The sequence below is a fragment of the Bos indicus x Bos taurus genome, chromosome 22, assembly GCF_003369695.1.
Source record: "Bos indicus x Bos taurus breed Angus x Brahman F1 hybrid chromosome 22, Bos_hybrid_MaternalHap_v2.0, whole genome shotgun sequence".
In the NCBI taxonomy this organism is placed as follows: domain Eukaryota; kingdom Metazoa; phylum Chordata; class Mammalia; order Artiodactyla; family Bovidae; genus Bos; species Bos indicus x Bos taurus.
In genome coordinates this window covers 13,087,881-13,106,435 of record NC_040097.1, presented here as the reverse complement: position 1 = coordinate 13,106,435, position 18,555 = coordinate 13,087,881, and the positions used below count along the sequence as shown (strand labels likewise).

Below are 18,555 nucleotides of genomic sequence, written 5' to 3'. Positions count from 1 at the left end.
GTATATAACTTCTTCCTAAGCTGTTATCATGACAGTAAGCTCTAAGGAGGTAAACGTGACATGACCATCTCTTCCAGAATGATTCCAGCTTCCTCAGCACACTTCATGAAGTCTACTTACAGGTTCTGACCAAGAACAGAGACAACCACAACCTATGACTAGAGCAGAGTAATTCTGAAGGCAGAATGTCGACCTCAGAAACAAACAGGCCTCATCATGGAAACTTCTAAACGGAACATTGAGCTTTGAGAATTCTAAAATTGAGCCTATGAGAAAGAGACTCATTGCTTAAGAATGTTTTCCAAGTGACGTTCTCAGTGATAATGGAGGTTTCACTGTGAAGCATCACCAGCAGACCTTTGTTTTGGGGGTAAAAAAAAAGACCATTGTGTTCAGTTGTGTGGGTGTTTTCATCAGCTCTAAACAAGTTTGTGAAATAAGGAATCTGATTTTCAACTCACTTTCGTATTCAAGGTCTTGAGGAAAAGAGGTCACCAGCCCTGAGGCAGTCAGCCCAGCCCATACCCCCATTCCCCTCCCTCATTTCCAACTAAAAACTTGAGCCTTGGGCTGGTAGTCAAGTTCTGAACAGAGCAAAAGTCGGCTCTGTGCAAAGTAGCTTCGGGTTTTAAGGGTCAGAAGTTAAGCTGGCAAATTAGGACTGGTTTGTCCAAGTGAAGTGTATTTTATATGAATGCCCCTTTGGGGCCTTAAAAGTTCTGAAGTTTATTAATTGTATTCTGTTTTTAAGTGTTCCCGGTGATGCCACGCAAAGGGCTTCCCCTGTGCGGATATGTTTGAATAGGGCCCTGCTGGCCCTGTGCTGAGGTGGGAGCGGGCTTGGCACACCTTTGGAGTAAAGGCTGGGACTGGTAAGACCCAAATTCTATCAGAAATCTTCACTTTAAGTTAAACTCTCCAATGGTTTTGAAAATGTTAAGCTTGTGTGTGAATCATAGCCTTATTTTCCTTTTCTGTCTAAACACAGTGAGAGGTCATTGTTAATTGTTTCCCTTAACACTTTGACAAAAGGACCAGTGGACCAATCTGACAAAGCCATTCTGGTTCCATTCCTCAAGTCTACTGAGAATAGTTTTAAAGCTATGCAGAAAAGGGAACTGTTATTCACACTGCCCTTACTTTATTATAGAATATGGAATTAAAAACCAAGTGTGATATTCTGAACTTTACCAATGTATTCTTAGGCTGTGAGTACTTCTGCAGCCCAAAGTCTGAAAATATGTAAAGATGCTTTGTTATGCTGCTATTGATCTGCCATGATTTATATTTATTCTTTTATGGCATGTAATGGTGATTAGTAATATTTTAATGTAGATTTGATTTATTTCAGCAATAGTAATTTTAAGATATTCTTTGAATGAAAGTGTCTTCGTTTCTATGATACAGGTCATTTTGTAGTATTTAACCAATTAAAATGCACTGCTTACTTTTCTGAGCACTATTTAATGATGGGATAAAAACCCAATTGGCTCAACCAGCTAGCTTAAGGATTAGCTGTGAATAATGCTGACAGATATGATGGTTCCTTGGGAACAATCATATAAGCTTTAATGGTAACTCAATCATAAATCCATAGGTTTTTTTCCTTTTAGCTGAGATTTTAGAAAATTACTTGTGAATTACATACTTGTTTTAGTTTGTGCTTGTTTTCTGTTTTTTAGCATAAAGAATACCTTGATTGGCTTTTGTTAATCTAAACGTGCCTCCTGGGCAACTTTTCTGCTTCCAAATTTAGTGTCTTCTATTGTGTCTACCTATTATTTGTGAATTGTGCAGAAGTCCAGGAAGCTTCTAAGTTCTCATACTCAGTTAGGAATTAGGAATAGTTTGTTTTCAAAGGTAGTGTGTAAATTCAGCAACCAAAAATGAATTGCTTGCGCATCACCAGGAAAGAGATAGTTACAGTAAGGTGTGAAATGTCGCTGACCCCAGGAGGTGGTGTCCAGGGTGCCCCGTGACTGTTCTCCAAAGACAGTTGCCCTGGCAGGCTGGCATGCATCCAGGTGTAAGTCTCTATGGGCTTTGGAAAGCGGGAGAATTGAGGGGTTCTTGTTATGATAGATGTTTGAGTTGAAATGATGCTTTGAGTAGGGTCAATATTACAAGACAGTTGAGAGACTGTCCTGAAGAGGGTCTGTAATCAAATCTGTTCATTTTCACCCTTTAATTCAAGGAATGAATAGGATAGACAGTAGAGAATCTGGGATGAGGTTTCCTTAGTGTGAAAGTAAACTTTTAAGTGCCCAAGTCATGGAGACTTGAAAAGGGTAAGCCTGTTTCAACTCCCAAATTTCTGTATTCAAAGCATTTTGAAAATTCAGAAGCCAGAGGTTCACCGTCATGAGAACCAGGAAGTTCAGGCCAGAATGAGTCAGTAGAGAAGTCAGGCCGAGCCTGAACAGTGGCAGTTGGATGACCCTGGGCCAAAAGTCACAGTTCAGTTGCCTTACCCCTCATTCAGACTTCTGTCCAGAACCTCATGCTAGTTTAGGTTGCATGTTTACATTGCTGCAGTAACTTTACTGGAATCTTAAGTTTTAAACCTTAGTTGAGTCAAAATGGACACCAAAACAGAGACGCTTCTTGCTAGGTTTGCAGAACTCCAGGTGCCCTGCACTTAGGTCACCGTGTCTGTCTGTAGAGCCCCTCACCCGAGTGGGCGGCCCTGCTCTGCTTTTCTTGCAGTTACCGTGATGTGTTTGAGTGGACTCCCACCCCCCAAACAGCCTCGTTCCTTTAAGGCAGAAGCTCCTCCTCATTGTGCATCTCCCCCCAGGTTGGTAAGGTGTGACTTGGAATCCCATGTTGTCCAGTGACTGTCAGCTCCAGGAGTAGCATTCATGACATCTGCATGTGAATGTGAATGTCCACGGCTTACTTTGGAAGGCTTTTGGGAGCTGGGTTTTGTTAAGAGCCCAAGTTGACCTGGGTACTTCTCTGCCAGAGGAGGCACAGGCTTAGTTGAGAATAGGACCCGATTTTGCATGTCAAGAATTGTTCTTTTTCCACCTGTGTGTTCTTGTAAAAAATCTTAAACCCCATCAAATCTACTAGGTAAATATTTTTAAACCATGCAGCTTTATTACTCTCCTCCCCAAAGAATGTAGTTTGACATTTTTCTCATTTTGATAGTAGAGGCCATAACTGCCATTGTATTACTAATAATGCAACATGAAATTGAAGGTGCCTAACTGCTTAAAAAACAAAATCAGCCATCATACTGTAACTCTGGGCAAAATGAAACACAGAGGAATGAGAGGCGGCACAGGCACGGGTAGGCTCGGTCCGTGTGAGTGAAAACGAGGACTCACAGGGACGTGTGTCCTGCATTCTTGCTGCACGTTTGCTGCTGAGCACATGTTTCTTTCCTACCTGTCTTTGGTTTTCTTCAGTTGTATTCAAAGGGCCTGCTGGAACCAGTAGCGCCCTGCGTTTTCAGGTGTCTAAAATGTTAAGATCTGAAAGAAGTAAAGCAACTTACACTGAGCTCTTTAAAAGGTGTGCTTGAGAACATTTCCCTGAGTGGGCCGTCGCCTCCAGGAGCCCTTTTTTTTCAGCAAGAGAGACATGTGCAATGTTTCACTTGGCTTTGTGTGTGACATCTTCATTTGAAATGCTCTGATGCAATACCGTTCACTTTGAAAGGGGGAAATGCAGAGTTGTGTTTCCCTTTTATCTGTGTGATTCCTTCAGAAACATGTTTTTAAAATATATGTTCTCAATGGTTTTTTATTCTGTATTCCTGCTTTGGCCATGTGGCTCTCATGACCTTCAGTGTACCAGTCTCATTGCCCTGAATGTGGGCCTGAAAAGCTCTGGGACTGTGGCAAGATTTTTGTTCCATGAGCGCAATGCAGCATCATTAACATTTTTAATGGTATGGATTTTATACCATCTGTGTATGTTTGCAAATATTAAGTTATTACCTGTTTTCAGATGAGCATTTTTCATCCTAAATTTTATATGTTTGCAAATATATTTTTTTAATAAAAGTTCAAAACCAAGTTTTAGCACCTACTCAATTTTAATTGTGTTTTTATTGAACTTAAAGACTTAGGAACTTTTGGATGAGTTGCCACACTGTGCTAGAGCCCCTCCTACTGCTGAGAGGGAGTAGGGTGAGACAACAAAACAAATCCATTTATTCCCAAAAGGTTTCCCCAGATAGAGGGAACAGGTCTAATCAGGACGAGAAATAGTCTTTTATAGGGGACTTTTATCTTCTGAGTCATTTCTCAGATGCACTCATGTGCCTGGTGTCTAGGTTGATAAAGAAGGAAAGAGGGAGAGAAGAAAATAAACTGTGATTGTTATGGGAAATAGGGAAGAGGGTAGAAAAGTGTTAATCATATAAGTCCCTGATAACTGTTCACATTAAGTATTGGGTTGGCCAACCCAGTATGTTTCCAAATGAAATTCTCCCTAAAATGTTTGCTTTACCTGCCTGCTTTCATAGAGCAGAGCATATGCTTAAACCTTGCTTTATGACTTGTTTACTTCATGAGTGGCTCAGATGGTAAAGCGTCTGCCTACAATGTAGGAGACCTGGGTTCAATCCCTGGGTCGGGAAGATCTCCTGGAGAAGGAAATGGCAACCCACTCCAGTATTCTTGCCTGGAAAATCCCATGGACGGAGGAGCCCAGTAGGCTACAGTCTATGGGGTCGCAAAGAGTCGGACACGACTGAGCGACTTACTTTCTTTTCTTCTTATGACTTTTATACACACACTCAGTCACCACTAATGCATGCTCATTCAACACATAAACATTGCAACTATTTTCTTGATCTTCACAATAACCCATTTTAAAGAGAAAGGAGTTGAAGCCAAGAGTGACAAGGATGTGCCAAAGGCTGCTGCTTATTAAGCCAGCACTGAGTTAAGGACCTGAAGCCATGCAGACTGGAGGGTTGGTCTAGAATTCCTTTCTTGATTCCATTGCCTCCATGATAAATTATTCTAGATTGCTGTTGCTGGGGCTTTTATGTATGTCAGAGCTACAGGAGGCAGCCTGTCTCTCCTGGATGAGCAGCTGGAAATCCAGCCACGGGGTTTCCTCTAAGGATGAAGCAGGGTTCTTGGAAAGCAGAAGAGAAGAGCAGCAGGAAACAGTCACTAAATCAAGCAAACCCTGGAGCCCAGCCTGCATTCCCTCTTTCAGACACTGCATCTCTGGTATCTGTAATGGGAAGAAGTCAACAAGTTTCTAAAGGGCTTAAATCCATTCAGGATCCTCAACCTCCTAGACTTTGCTGCCATACTCAACGCAAATAGAACTCATGACATAAGCCTCCTACCTGGCAGGAGGATGGGGCTTCCACACATCAATTCAGGTTCACCAGGCAAATAAATTCTCTGCGGATGGCTGCTAAGAGATATGTTATGCCCAACTGGTAGAATGGCTCAGAAGGAGGTGATAACAAGAGCAACATGACAGTCACATCATGTTTCACAAACATTTCTTTCAGTTAAGTTGGAATAAATTTGAAATACAGTCCCATGAGTAATCATAACCAACATGTGTTGTGTGCTGTGTGATTGTGTGCATTATTTGTTAATCTTCCCCACATCCCTGCGAGGAGGAGGCCATTCAAAGTGCAGCCTCCAGAAAGGGCTCGAAACTCACCAGCTTCTGTCATCCTGAGAAGGGGAAGAAGGGGTACGGGGTCTGGTTAGACTGATGTCAGCCCGTCCATCTGAAAAGAGCTCCAGAACGTGGAGCCGAGAAGGCAGCCACGCTCCATAGGAACTGGTGTCTTTGTACCCAGGTCCCTGCCACTCCAAAAAGATGAGTCTGGCATTGCTTGAGCCCTGCCAGAGCTCTAGAGACACCCTCAACAAGCCACACGCCATTTTCGGTGGAGTTTCTCACAGTGTTGGCAATGGGGCCCTGGCTTCTGAAGCAAGTACAAAATCTGGATCCCTACACATTTTGCGACCCAAGCCCCATTTATTGTTTCTGTATCTGGCATCTGAGTTGATGCTTTTGTACTGCGGTGCTGGAGAAGACTTGAGAGTCCCTTGGACTGCAAGGAGATCTGAGCAGTCAACTCTAAAGGAAATCAACCCTGAATACTCACTGCAAGAACTCATGCTGAAGCTGAAGCTCCAGTACTTTGGCCACTTGATGGGAAGAGCCGACTCATTGGAAAAGACCCTGATGCTGGGAAAGATTGAGGCAGGAGAAGGGGACGACAGAGGATGAGATGGTTGGATGGCATCACTGACTGGATGGACATGAGTTTGAGCAAGCTCCGGGAGATGGTGAAAGACAGGAAAGCCTGGCATGCTGCAGTCCATGGGGTCGCAAAGACTCAGACATGACTTAGCGACTGAACAACAATATTTGAGGTGTCCCTACCCCCAGAGGTTAGCCCTTCAGCCTCTCAGGCTAACATCCTCTCCTGTCCTGCTGGCACCCAGAGGCTTCCTTGACTTCTACTTGACCCCTTACCCTGGAAGGGCCCCCGATGGGAACGGGGGCTCCAGCAATGTTGCCGGCAACACCAGTTACCTTGTTATCTGCACCATGCGCTGCGTGCACCCCAGCAGGCACCTCACCCCATTTTAAACAAATAATTTGTCATTTCACCTTAATCACTGTAAAACGTATTTGTTTGCTTAATTTGTTTCTTTGACTGTGCCAGGTCTTAGTTGCAGCATGTGGGACCCAGCTCCCTGACTGGGATAAAACCCAGGCCCCTTGCTTTGGGAGCACAGATTCCCAGCCACTAGACCATCAGGGAACTCCCTCACCTTTACCATTTTGACCCAGAATTCACAGAGAATGTAACCTCAGTTCATTTTAGTTCAGTCGCTCAGTCGTGTCCAACTCTTTGTGACCCCATGAATCGCAGCACGCCAGGCCTCCCTGTCCATCACCAACTCCTGGAGTTCACCCAGACTCACGTCCATCGAGTCAGTGATGCCCTCCAGCCATCTCATCCTCTGTCGTCCCCTTCTCCTCCTGCCCCCAATCCCTCCCAGCATCAGAGTCTTTTCCAATGAATCAACTCTTCGCATGAGGTGGCCAAAGTACTGGAGTTTCAGTTTTAGCATCATTCCTTCCAAAGAAATCCCAGGGCTGATCTCCTTCAGAATGGACTGGTTGGATCTCCTTGCAGTCCAAGGGACTCTCAAGAGTCTTCTCCAACACCACAGTTCAAAAGCATCAATTCTTTGGCACTCAGCCTTCTTCACAGGCCAGCTCTCACATCCATACATGACCACAGGAAAAACCATAGCCTTGACTAGACGGACCTTTGTTAGCAAAGTAATGTCTCTGCTTTTGAATATGCTATCTAGATTAGTCATAACTTTCCTTCCAAGGAGTAAGCATCTTTTAATTTCATGGCTGCAGCCACCATCTGCAGTGATTTTGGAGCCCCAAAAAAGAAAGTCTGACACTGTTTCCACTGTTTGCCCATCTGTTTCCCATGAAGTGATGGGACCAGATGCCATGATCTTCGTTTTCTGAATGTTGAGTTTTAAGCCAACTTTTTCACTCTCCACTTTCACTTTCATCAAGAGGCTTTTGAGTTCCTCTTCACTTTCTGCCATAAGGGTGGTGTCATCTGCATATCTGAGGTTATTGATATTTCTCCCAGCAATCTTGATTCCAGCTTGTGCTTCTTCCAGTCCAGCATTTCTCATGATGTACTCCGCATATAAGTTAAATAAGCAGGGTGACAATATACAGCCTTGACGTACTGCTTTTCCTATTTGGAACCAGTCTGTTGTTCCATAGCCAGTTCTAACTGTTGCTTCCGGACCTGCATTCAGATTTCTCAAGAGGCAGGTCAGGTGGTCTGGTATTCCCATCTCTTTCAGAATTTTCCACAGTTTATTGTGATCCACACAGTCAAAGGCTTTGGCATAGTCAGTAAAGCAGAAATAGATGTTTTTCTGGAACTCTTGCTTTTACCATGATCCAGTGGATGTTGGCAATTTGATCTCTGGTTCCTCTGCCTTTTCTAAAACATCAGGAAGTTCACGGTTCACGTATTGCTGAAGCCTGGCTTGGAGAATTTTGAGCATTACTTTACTAGCATGTGAGATGAGTGCAATTGTGTGGTAGTTTGAGCATTCTTTGGCATTGCCTTTCTTTGGGATTGGAATGAAAACTGACCTTTTCCAGTCCTGTGGCCACTGCTGAGTTTTCCAATTTGCTGGCATATTCAGTGCAGCACTTTCACAGCATCATCTTCCAGGATTTGAAATAGCTCAACTGGAATTCCATCACCTCCACTAGCTTTGTTCGTAATGATGCTTTCTGAGGCCCATTCCGTTTCTAAGACTTCACATTCCAGGATGTCTGGCTCTAGGTCAGTGATCACACCATCGTGATTATCTGGGTCTTGAAGATCTTCTTTGTACAGTTCTTCTGTGTATTCTTGCCACCTCTTCTTAATATCTTCTGCTTCTGTTAGGTCCATACCATTTCTGTCCTTTATCGAGCCCATCTTTGCATGAAATGTTCCCTTGGTATCTCTGATTTTCTTGAAGAGATCTCTAGTCTTTCCCATTCTGTTGTTTTTCTCTATTTCTTTGCATTGACCGCTGAGGAAGGCTTTCTTATCTCTTCTTGCTGTTCTTTGGAACTCTGCATTCAGATGCTTATATCTTTCCTTTTCTCCTTTGCTTTTCGCTTCTCTTCTTTTCACAGCTATTTGTAAGGCCTCCCCAGACAGCCATTTTGCTTTTTTGCATTTCTTTTCCACGGGGATGGTCTTGATCCATCTCCTGTACAATGTCACGAACCTCATTCCATAGTTCATCAGGCATTCTGTCTATCAGATCTAGGCCCTTAAATCTATTTCTCACTTCCACTGTATAATCATAAGGGATTTGATTTATTCATACCTGAATGGTCTAGTGGTTTTCCCTACTTTCTTCAATTTAAGTCTAAATTTGGCAATAAAGAGTTGATGATCTGAGCCACAGTCAGCTCCTGGTCTTGTTTTTGTTGACTGTATAGAGCTTCTCCATCTTTGGCTGCAAAGAACAGAATCAATCTGATTTCTGTGTTGACCATCTGGTGATGTCCATGTGTAGAGAATGTAACCTAGGCCTACATAAATTTTAAATTAATATCTTAATTGTAATACACAGGAGAAATTTTCCAGTGATTTATAATCAGATGTTCTATATTAAATATGTAAATGCTCGGGCATGACTACACAAATTCTCAGAATGCCCCCATAAGTCAGAGCCCTGGCCTTCACTCCGACACTTCCCCTCCCCCACAAAAGACAGCAGCTCTCCCGTAGCGGGCCTGCCCAAGGCCGACACACCTGGGAGTCTGCTCCGCCACCCCTGCACTGCCCACTCTGTCTCCCTGGGCTCCTGCCCAAAAGGAGACTGAGGAGCTGTTTGCACTTCAGCCCAAGATGGTGAGGTTATTAATGCCTCCCAAGGACTTCAGCACCCTTAACTGATGGACCAGTGCAATGGCTGGTGGCTCAACCTCAGAGGAAGTTAGGAGGGAAGATGGGAGAGAGACACACATACACAGACCCTACTTGTTGGTCCCCATCTGACCCTCGGGGCTGCAGGTAAGAGCTATTCTGTCTCACACCCAGTGCTGGACACCACGTGCACACACGCCTGCCCTGTCCCCTTAGACTGTGGCTCCGTAGGAAACCGCGCACTGGGGAGCCTCTCTGTACCCACAGTGTGGCACAGAGCAGGGATGCAGGGCGCTGTGGGACAGAGTGACTTTCACCCTCCTGACCAACTGGGGGACACAGATGAGGGAACTGGCCATTGAGTGATCAGCCAAAGACCATCCGTCCAAGTTCACCCAGCTAGAGGGCAGCAGAGGCAAGAGTTGAAGTGGACTTACTCCCACCACCTCTCTCTGGGTTTGTGGACCATGGAGAAAGGCTTCGGGTCCCTGGAGAATTTCGGAGCACATTTGGAAGTGACAGCAGCCTTGCTCCCAATCCCCTTCTGTTATTCCTCACTTACAGGAATAGTTCTCAGAGGGCTTTCTTAGCCCTAAGCCAAAGAAGGTGAGAAAGTGGGAGAGTGGATTAGAGGCATCCTGCCAGGACACCGGCCAAGCAGGAAAGCCAAGGCCCAGGTCTGAAATGATTTTATTGTCTCAATCCCCATCACCCATGCCAGCTTGACACAGGTACAGTTTGGGGGCAAATTGGCTGTTGGTGGTCACTTCCTCCTTAGAGCCTTCCCTGATCTGCAGCCTCAGGAGGCAATTCTTTGTATAGATCACAGGGACAGAGCCGCATGGCCCCCACTGACCTATGACCTGTGAGCTGAGAACTGATACAGGATTGTCTTCAAACATCTAGCACAATATCTGCACACAGGCCTTGGCAAATGCAACGAATAAATTCATGAGTGAATCAAAATGTCATTTGAGGCCTCATCAAAGAAGGAAATGGCAACCCACTCCAGTATTCTTGCCTGGAGAATCCCATGGTCAGAGGAGCTTGGTAGGCTACAGTCCACGGGGTCGCAAAGAGTCGTACTGAGCGACTTCACTTTCACTTTGTTTCAAAGTCACCAGAAGGAAGGCTGACTAGATGTCGTTGCTAATTCTGAGGGTGGGGTGGGGAGAAAAAAACCATTATGTTGTAATCTGAGTAGTGGAACTTGGGCACCTCCCTTGGGTGAGGAGCAGCCAACTCGGGCATGGGACTTCCTATAACTGCTGACTGCTCTTCCCAGCCAAGCACTCCTACAGCTTAATGTTTCCTAGGAGGAGCTATGTAGCTCTGAACAGGGAAGTGATCCCTCTCCATGCCTTTCTCCAGAACCCTCGCCTAAAAAACGACCACTTCAGCTATTCAGTAACTGCCCAGGAGGAAATCTACTTAATCTCACCACAACAAAAACAAAACGGTCATCTGTAATATCCACTGGAACAAAAGCCACCCCTGCTGCCCAGCTTGCTCAGGGAAACGAGCACTCAGAACAAGGCACAAGGTGACATCTCTCCCCATTCCATGCTGCAGGCCAGGCCAGCTGCCTTAGAAGTGCCCCGACTGTCAGTAGCACTATCGGAGCCCAGCCTGTCACGGTGCCCCCAGACAGGAGCTGATGGGGGTTGACTCCTTGCTCCCAATGCAGGGGAGGTGCCCAGGCTCCGCTACTCAGATTACAAGCTGCAGTGACTAGGCACTTTTCTTTTGTGTGCAAGAAAAGCAGGCCTGGTTTGGCTGGGCTCCAGCCTGGTGCTCACCTGTTAGGAATGGCAGGTGCCTTCAGCCCTGGCCTTTGGTGGTGACTCAGAGGGTCAACCACCCAATTTGGTGCTGAGATTGGCCAAGGACACACAGTGAAAACCAAAAAAAAAAGAAGTCCTCTCTCCTGGAAGCTAGTGCTAGCTGTTCTGAAAGCACACATATTGTTAATTACAGTGCAAATGCCAAAGCAGTGTCCAACCGAGGGGGGCCAGTGGATAACCTACCTCTGCCCAGTGATAATCCTGGGGGAGAAAAGCATGTGGACTCTGTGGAAAAGAATTTAAGATGCACAGTGATGTAAACCAGAGGGGTCATGACCTGGTTTGAAATATTTATATTCATGGAGAAAAAAAAGACTGGAAGGAAATAACCAAGATGTTGTCCTCGGTAACCTTGGATGGTGGGATTATAGGGGATGAAGTTTTCCTCTTTGTGTATCAGAGTTCAAGTAGAGAAGCGGAAACTGTCTATATTAAGAGATTTGATACAAGGAATTGAATTGCTCTATGGCAGGGAGGAGAAGGAAATGGCAACCCACTCCAGTGTTCTTGCTTGGAGAATCCCAGGGATGGGGGAGCCTGGTGGGTTGCCGTCTATGGGGTCGCACAGAGTCAGACAGGACTGAATCGACTTAGCAGCAGCATGGCAGGGAGGGTGGGGAGTGACTGATCAGGTAAGTCACAAATTGCAGGGCAACCTGTCAGGAAGTGCAGGCTAGACCCTTGGGCTCAGGTGGAACTGCCATTGAAGGAGTTTTTCTTCAGCCTTTCAACCAACTGATCAGATATTCTAGATAACCACCCAGGTTATCTAGAAGAATCTCTTTTACTTAAAATATGGAATTTAATCACATCTATAAGATATCTTCACAGCAGCACTTAGTGTTTACTTGAATAATTGGGGACTACAGCATAGCTGAATGACATAAAACAGACCATCACAATATTTTTGTTAAATTCTCAAATTTTCTGCAAGGGACATGTGTTGTTACTTGTATAATTTTTTTTTAAAAATCAGTAAATGACAAAACCACCATGAGATACCACTTTGCACCTACAAGGCTGATTAAAATAAAAAAGACAAGATAATAACAAGGATTGACAAGAATGTGCAGAAATCAGAACTGGCATCCATTGCTGGTGAAATTATATAATGGTGCAGTCACTTTGGAAAACAGTTTGTTTTGCAGTGTATACCCAGGATATATATATACCTGGTTCCCTTTCCCCACCACTGCCTTCCTATCACGGAGAAGGTAATGGCACCCCACTCCAGTACTCTTGCCTAGAAAATCCCATGGACGGAGTAGCCTGGCAGGCTTCAGTCCATGGGGTCGCTAAGAGTCAGGCACGACTGAGCAGCTTCAATTTCACTTTTCACTTTCATGCATTGGAGAAGGAAATGGCAACCCACTCCAGTATTCTTGCCTGGAGAATCCCAGGGACGGGGGAGCCTGGTGGGCTGCCATCTATGGGGTCGCACAGAGCCGGACACGACTGAAGTGACTTAGCAGTAGCAGCAGCAGCCTTCCTATCATGGGGCGCCCGCCCAGTGCCCACATCCCAGAGTTTGCCTGTGTCCTGGAGAAAACCATCTACAAAAGTCATCTCAGAATTCTCTCGGAGGGTACAGTCTCCAATCACTCCTGCTGCCTACATACCACTACCAGAGAGAGCTTACAGTCCTGTTAAAATGAAGGCAGGCTCCCACCCTTGAACGTGCTTCCCCTAGGCAAAGAAAGGGAAAACAAGAATACACCTCTGTTTAAGAATGAGCCCATTTTACAGATGTGAGGGATCCATCCAAGGCCATGGGGGCCTTGGATTCCCTCCCTCCACCCTCTGCCCCAGGCACAGTCTGGGGCAGATGTACTGAGGCAAAGTACCAGAGTCACAGAACCAGACTTGCTGGAGAGCTCTTTGCCAAATACGTATCAAGGGCTTTAGAATGGTTGCCACCCTCTGACTTAGAAGTTTCCTAGTTGAGAACTCCCAGTTCAGACCTAAGCTGCCAGGACAAGGATTTAGGTACCACATGTTAACTGCAGGGTAGTATATCTTGGTGAAAACCTGGAAGCACTCCAAATACCCATCACTGAGGGATGGTTCACAGCTAATCAATATGATGTCTTTGAAGAATTTGAGAATGCTAATGGGAGAATGTAAAAGAAAATGGTAAATGTTATATGATCTTGACAATATTAATAAAAAAATAGTAAACACCTATTGAGAGGATGCCCAATTCTACTCTGCAGCCCCTATCCCTAACCCTTGACCCTCTTCTATTCTCTACATAGTTCAGTCGCTCAGTCGTGTCTGACTCACGTCCATCGAGTCAGTGATGCCATCTAGCCATCTCATCCTCTGTCATCCCCTTCTCCTCCTGCCCCCAATCCCTCCCAGCATCAGAGTCTTTTCCAATGAGTCAGCTGTTCGCATGAGGTGGCCAAAGTACTGGAGTTTCAGCTTTAGCATCATTCCTTCCAAAGAAATCCCAGGGCCGATCTCCTTCAGAATGGACTGGTTGGATCTCCTTGCAGTCCAAGGGACTCTCAAGAGTCTTCTCCAACACCACAGTTCAAAAGCATCAATTCTTCGGTGCTCAGCCTTCTTCACAGTCGAACTCTCACATCCGTACATGACCACAGGAAAAACCATAGCCTTGACTAGACGGACCTTTGTTGGCAAAGTAACGTCTCTGCTTTTGAATATGCTATCTAGGTTGGTCATAACTTTCCTTCCAAGCAGTAAGCGTCTTTTAATTTCATGGCTGCAGCCACCATCTGCAGTGATTTTGGAGCCCAAAAGAAGAAAGTCTGACACTGTTTCCACTGTTTCCCCATCTATTTCCCATGAAGTGATGGGATCAGATGCCGTGATCTTTGTTTTCTGAATGTTGAGCTTTAAGCCAACTTTTTCACTCTCCACTTTCACTTTCATCAAGAGGCTTTTGAGTTCCTCTTCACTTTCTGCCATAAGGGTGGTGTCATCTGCATATCTGAGGTTATTGATATTTCTCCCGGCAATCTTGATTCCAGCTTGTGTTTCTTCCAGTCCAGCGTTTCTCATGATGTACTCTGCATAGAAGTTAAATAAGCAGGGTGACAATATACAGCCTTGACGTACTCCTTTTCCTATTTGGAACCAGTCTGTTGTTCCGTGTCCAGTTCTAACTCTTGCTTCCTGACCTGCATTCAGATTTCTCAAGAGGCAGGTCAGGTGATCTGGTATTCCTATCTCTTTCAGAATTTTCCACAGTTTATTGTGATCCACACAGTCAAAGGCTTTGGCATAGTCAATAAAGTAGAAATAGATGTTTTTCTGGAACTCTCTTGCTTTTTTCATGATCCAGCGGATGTTGGCAATTTGATCTCTGGTTCCTCTGCCTTTTCTAAAACCAGCTTGAACATCAGGAAGTTCACGGTTCACGTATTGCTGAAGCCTGGCTTGGAGAATTTTGAGCATTACTTTACTAGCATGTGAGATGAGTGCAATTGTGCGGTAGTTTAAGCATTCTTTGGCATTGCCTTTCTTTGGGATTGGAATGAAAACTGACCTTTTCCAGTCCTGTGGCCACTGCTGAGTTTTCCAATTTGCTGGCATATTGAGTGCAGCACTTTCACAGCATCATCTTCCAGGATTTGAAAGAGCTCAACTGGAATTCCATCACCACTGTAATAAATCAATATTTGTCAAATGAGTGAAGTCCTGGTCCAGTGGTTAGAACTCCGAGCATCCACTGCAGAGGACACAGGTTCGATCCCTGGTTGAGGAACTAAGATCCTACATGCAGCTGCTGCTGCTGCTAAGTCCTTTGAGTCGTATCCGACTCTGTGCGACCCCATGGATGGCAGCCCACCGGGCTCCCCCATCCCTGGGATTCTCCAGGCAAGAACACTGGAGTGGGTTGCCAGTTCCTTCTCCAATGCATGAAAGTGAAAGTGAAGTCGCTCAGTCATGTCTGACTCTTAGCGACCCCATGCACTGCAGCCTACCAGGCTCCTCCTTCCATGGGATTTTCCAGGCAAGAGTACTGGAGTGGGTTGCCATTGCCTTCTCTGCTACATGCAGCATGATGTGGCAAAAAAAAATCTCAAATGAACAAATGACTTTTAATAGTGGTCCTCTTTGAGTGGAATTATGTGCAATTTTAGTTTACTTTAAAATTTTCTGTACTTTCCAGGTTTTTACAATTAGCATGCTTTCCTTTTACCTTTGTAGGGGGGAAACGTGTTTTAAAAAACAAGAACAATAACAAAAGTCAAATCAGAAAAGTCAGAGGTTCTGTGAGTTAACTGTGTGAGAGCTCACATTCCTGGGGGCATCATTATCAAAAGAAGCATTTCACCAAAAATGCCTCTGGAAGGAAATTCAGGGCACTAAGAGGAGAGATGGGGACTTCCCTGGTGGACCAGTAGCTAAGACTCTGGAGTTCCCAGTGCAGGGGGCCCAGGTTCAATCCCTGGTCAGGGAGCTAGATCCACATGCTACAACTAAGACCCAGAGCAGCCAAATAAATAAATAAAATTAAAAAAAAAAAAAAGGAGAGGTGGATTTATTAAAGCTCGGTTCTTCATCAACCTACAGTCCTGTTAGAAAGTGTCCGAGAATGGGCCCTCTGCAGGGCGTTAGGGAGCACCAGGCTGGACTCAGAAACACACACTCACACAGGAATCACCTCAGGCCCCCACGGGCCTTCAGTCCTGGATGTGAATCAAAGAAAGTGTCCTGAAGACCCGGGCTGGCTTGTTGGCTCCACTGCAAGCTCAGTGCTGGCTTGGGCCCCCACTGCCAGCCCAGGCCTGCCCCAGGAGCATGCACATAGACCAGAGCTGCCAAAGTGATGCCCAGTGCTGTCACTCAGGAACACAGCTGCTCAGGGCCCGTTCACGCCTCATTGGTGTCCACTCAGGGGACATGCAGGAGCACATCAGGATAGCTTTGCCCTGCCTTTCATGCAGACAGCTGGGCAAGGGCAGGAGAGGCCCCCACTGGTGAGCACCCCCACCGCCTGGAGGTTTGCTCCCAACTCAAAAACATCTAGGGCAATGGCCTGGCTTATGAAACACAGAAGCAGCTTTACATAATCACAAGAAATGATGAGAAAAAGTACGTTCATAAAAGTGCATCTCCCAATCGACAGTAATTCTTTCAAGACAGAATTTGGTTTTGCTGGCTGGTTTTTTTTTGGGGGGGGGCGGTTTTTTGGGGAGAGGATTATAAAAGTCAACAGTGTTCACTAACACTAAATTCCAAGCAAAGAAAAATTCATAGAAACCAAATACTCTTGTTGAAATGAAGAGAAAAATTAACCAGTGGGTTTTTCTGGCAGATTTATGGCTGCAGGATAATTATCCATCTTCCACGGGTGGAAATTATAGCTTTTACCATAAGGTCCCAATTCCTCCAAAGTCCCCTGTGACTTGGAGTGCATCCTTGCAGCCTCTGCTTTGCCCAGGCACACTTATGAACATGCATGTGCATAAGAACAGATGCATGCGTGTGCACGCTTTCGTTTATTTTTGACAGAAATAGGATCACACTCTACAGGCTGTTCTGTACCTTGCTTTACTCTGTTTACAACATGGCACAGACATCTCCCCACCATAGCTGATCTTTCAGTGCTTCACTCAGCCCATGGGGCAACCAGCAAGGCACTGGCCTCAGATCTCCCTGGTGTTTTCCTTTGGAGAGTTCGCAGAACACCAAAACAGAACTGCCTGAGGGTCTTCATAGAAATGCAGAGTCCTAGGCCCTGCCCCATAGGGCTTCCCTGGTGGCTCAGTGGTGTTTCAGTCCCTGGGTTGGGAAGATCCCCTGGAGAAGGAAATGCAACCAACCCCAGTATACTGGCCTAGGTAATCCCATGGACAGAGGAACCTGGTGGGCTGGTCCATAGTGTCGTAAAGAGTCAGACTCGACTTAGTGACTAAATAACAACAGCAAGCAATCCTTCACCAGAGATTCTGATTCTGAAGGTTAGATGTGACCAGGGATTTGTATGTAGAATGACTGCTTCAGGAAGGCACAGAGCGTACAGAGGTTTCAAAGCTATGTCCTTTCTTATCAGACTGAGGGCAGAGCCACATGTCTGGTCTCTGATGTGGCATACCCTTGGGGCTATCTCACTCTGATCTAGCCTGCAGCCTTTGCCAGCTTTGGGGCCAACCTTGGGTGGGCAGGCCTCCATGGTTTGGGTCAGCAGGAGCCAAGGGCCATGGGATGCACTTGGCTTAGAGTCTGGCTGGGCATCTGGGCACCAGGCCAGCAGAGGAACAGCTGAGGAGCAACTGAGGTGGGGTGCAAGACTCACTCACACTCAGTCCATTGTTCCTCATGACCCAGAGCTCTGAGTGTGGGTCATGCAAAAGACAAGAGGGCCCAGGTGAGCAAGGCCTGGCCCCTTGCCTCCCGCAGATCTGATACAGCCTCCTCCTCAGCCACTGATTTAAAGGGATCCCTTTGTCCTCGGTAATGTAAAATGGAGCTTCTTCCTGTACAAGACATAGTAGAGTATCCACCTCCTGGGGCAAGTGAGGTGGGTGGACTCCACCAACAGAATCTGTGATAACTGTCTCCTTCCTACTCCCATTCTGGGGACCCTCATACCCCTAGGGCTCAGGGACCTGGTAAGAGCAGAGGTGAGTGCTCCTGTACCTACACCCTGTAGGTGCTGGGATCAAACCCAGTGATCTCTCTCAGAGTCAGCCGTGTTATTAGGTCCTAATAACCTGTGAAGGGCTTGCCTCTAGTAATTTCTCAGTTAACACTGCTGCTGCTGCTAAGTCACTTCAGTCATGTCCGACTCTTTACGACCTCATGGACTGCAGCCTACCAGGCTCCTCCGTCCATGGGATTTTCCAGGCAAGAGTACTGGAGTGGGTTGCCATCGCCCTCTCCATTAACACTAGCTAATACTATTATTACTAGTGCTAAGTCACTTCAGTTGTGTCCGACTCTTTGTGACCCAGCAGACAGCAGCCTGCCAGGCTCCTCTGTCCATGGGATTCTCCAGGCAAGAATACTGGAGTGGATTGCCATTTCCTACTTCAGGGGATCTGCCCAACCCAGGGATCGAACCAGCTACATTTTCCTCTTCTGATTGTCAGGCAGGTACTTTCAGTTCAGTTCAGTCGCTCAGTCGTGTCCGACTCTTTGCAACCCCATGAATCATAGCACGCCAGGCCTCCCTGTCCATCACCAACTCCCGGAGTTCACTCAAACTCATGTCCATCTAGTCAGTGATGCCATCCAGCCATCTCATCCTCTGTCGTCCCCTTCTCCTCCTGCCCCCAATCCCTCCCAGCATCAGAGTCTTTTCCAATG

General features: G+C 45.9%; 1 protein-coding gene across 1 annotated transcript in view; it reads left to right on the top strand.

The window, feature by feature from the left end:
* Positions 1-4,038, top strand: part of DCP1A (decapping mRNA 1A) — a 44,055-nt gene extending 40,017 nt beyond the window's left edge. The window contains exon 10 of the mRNA XM_027522235.1: positions 78-4,038. Within this exon, the coding sequence (XP_027378036.1) occupies positions 78-158 (81 nt within the window). The 3' untranslated portion in view covers positions 159-4,038. The remainder of the gene's footprint in view (positions 1-77) is intronic.
* Positions 4,039-18,555: the final 14,517 nt, after the last annotated feature.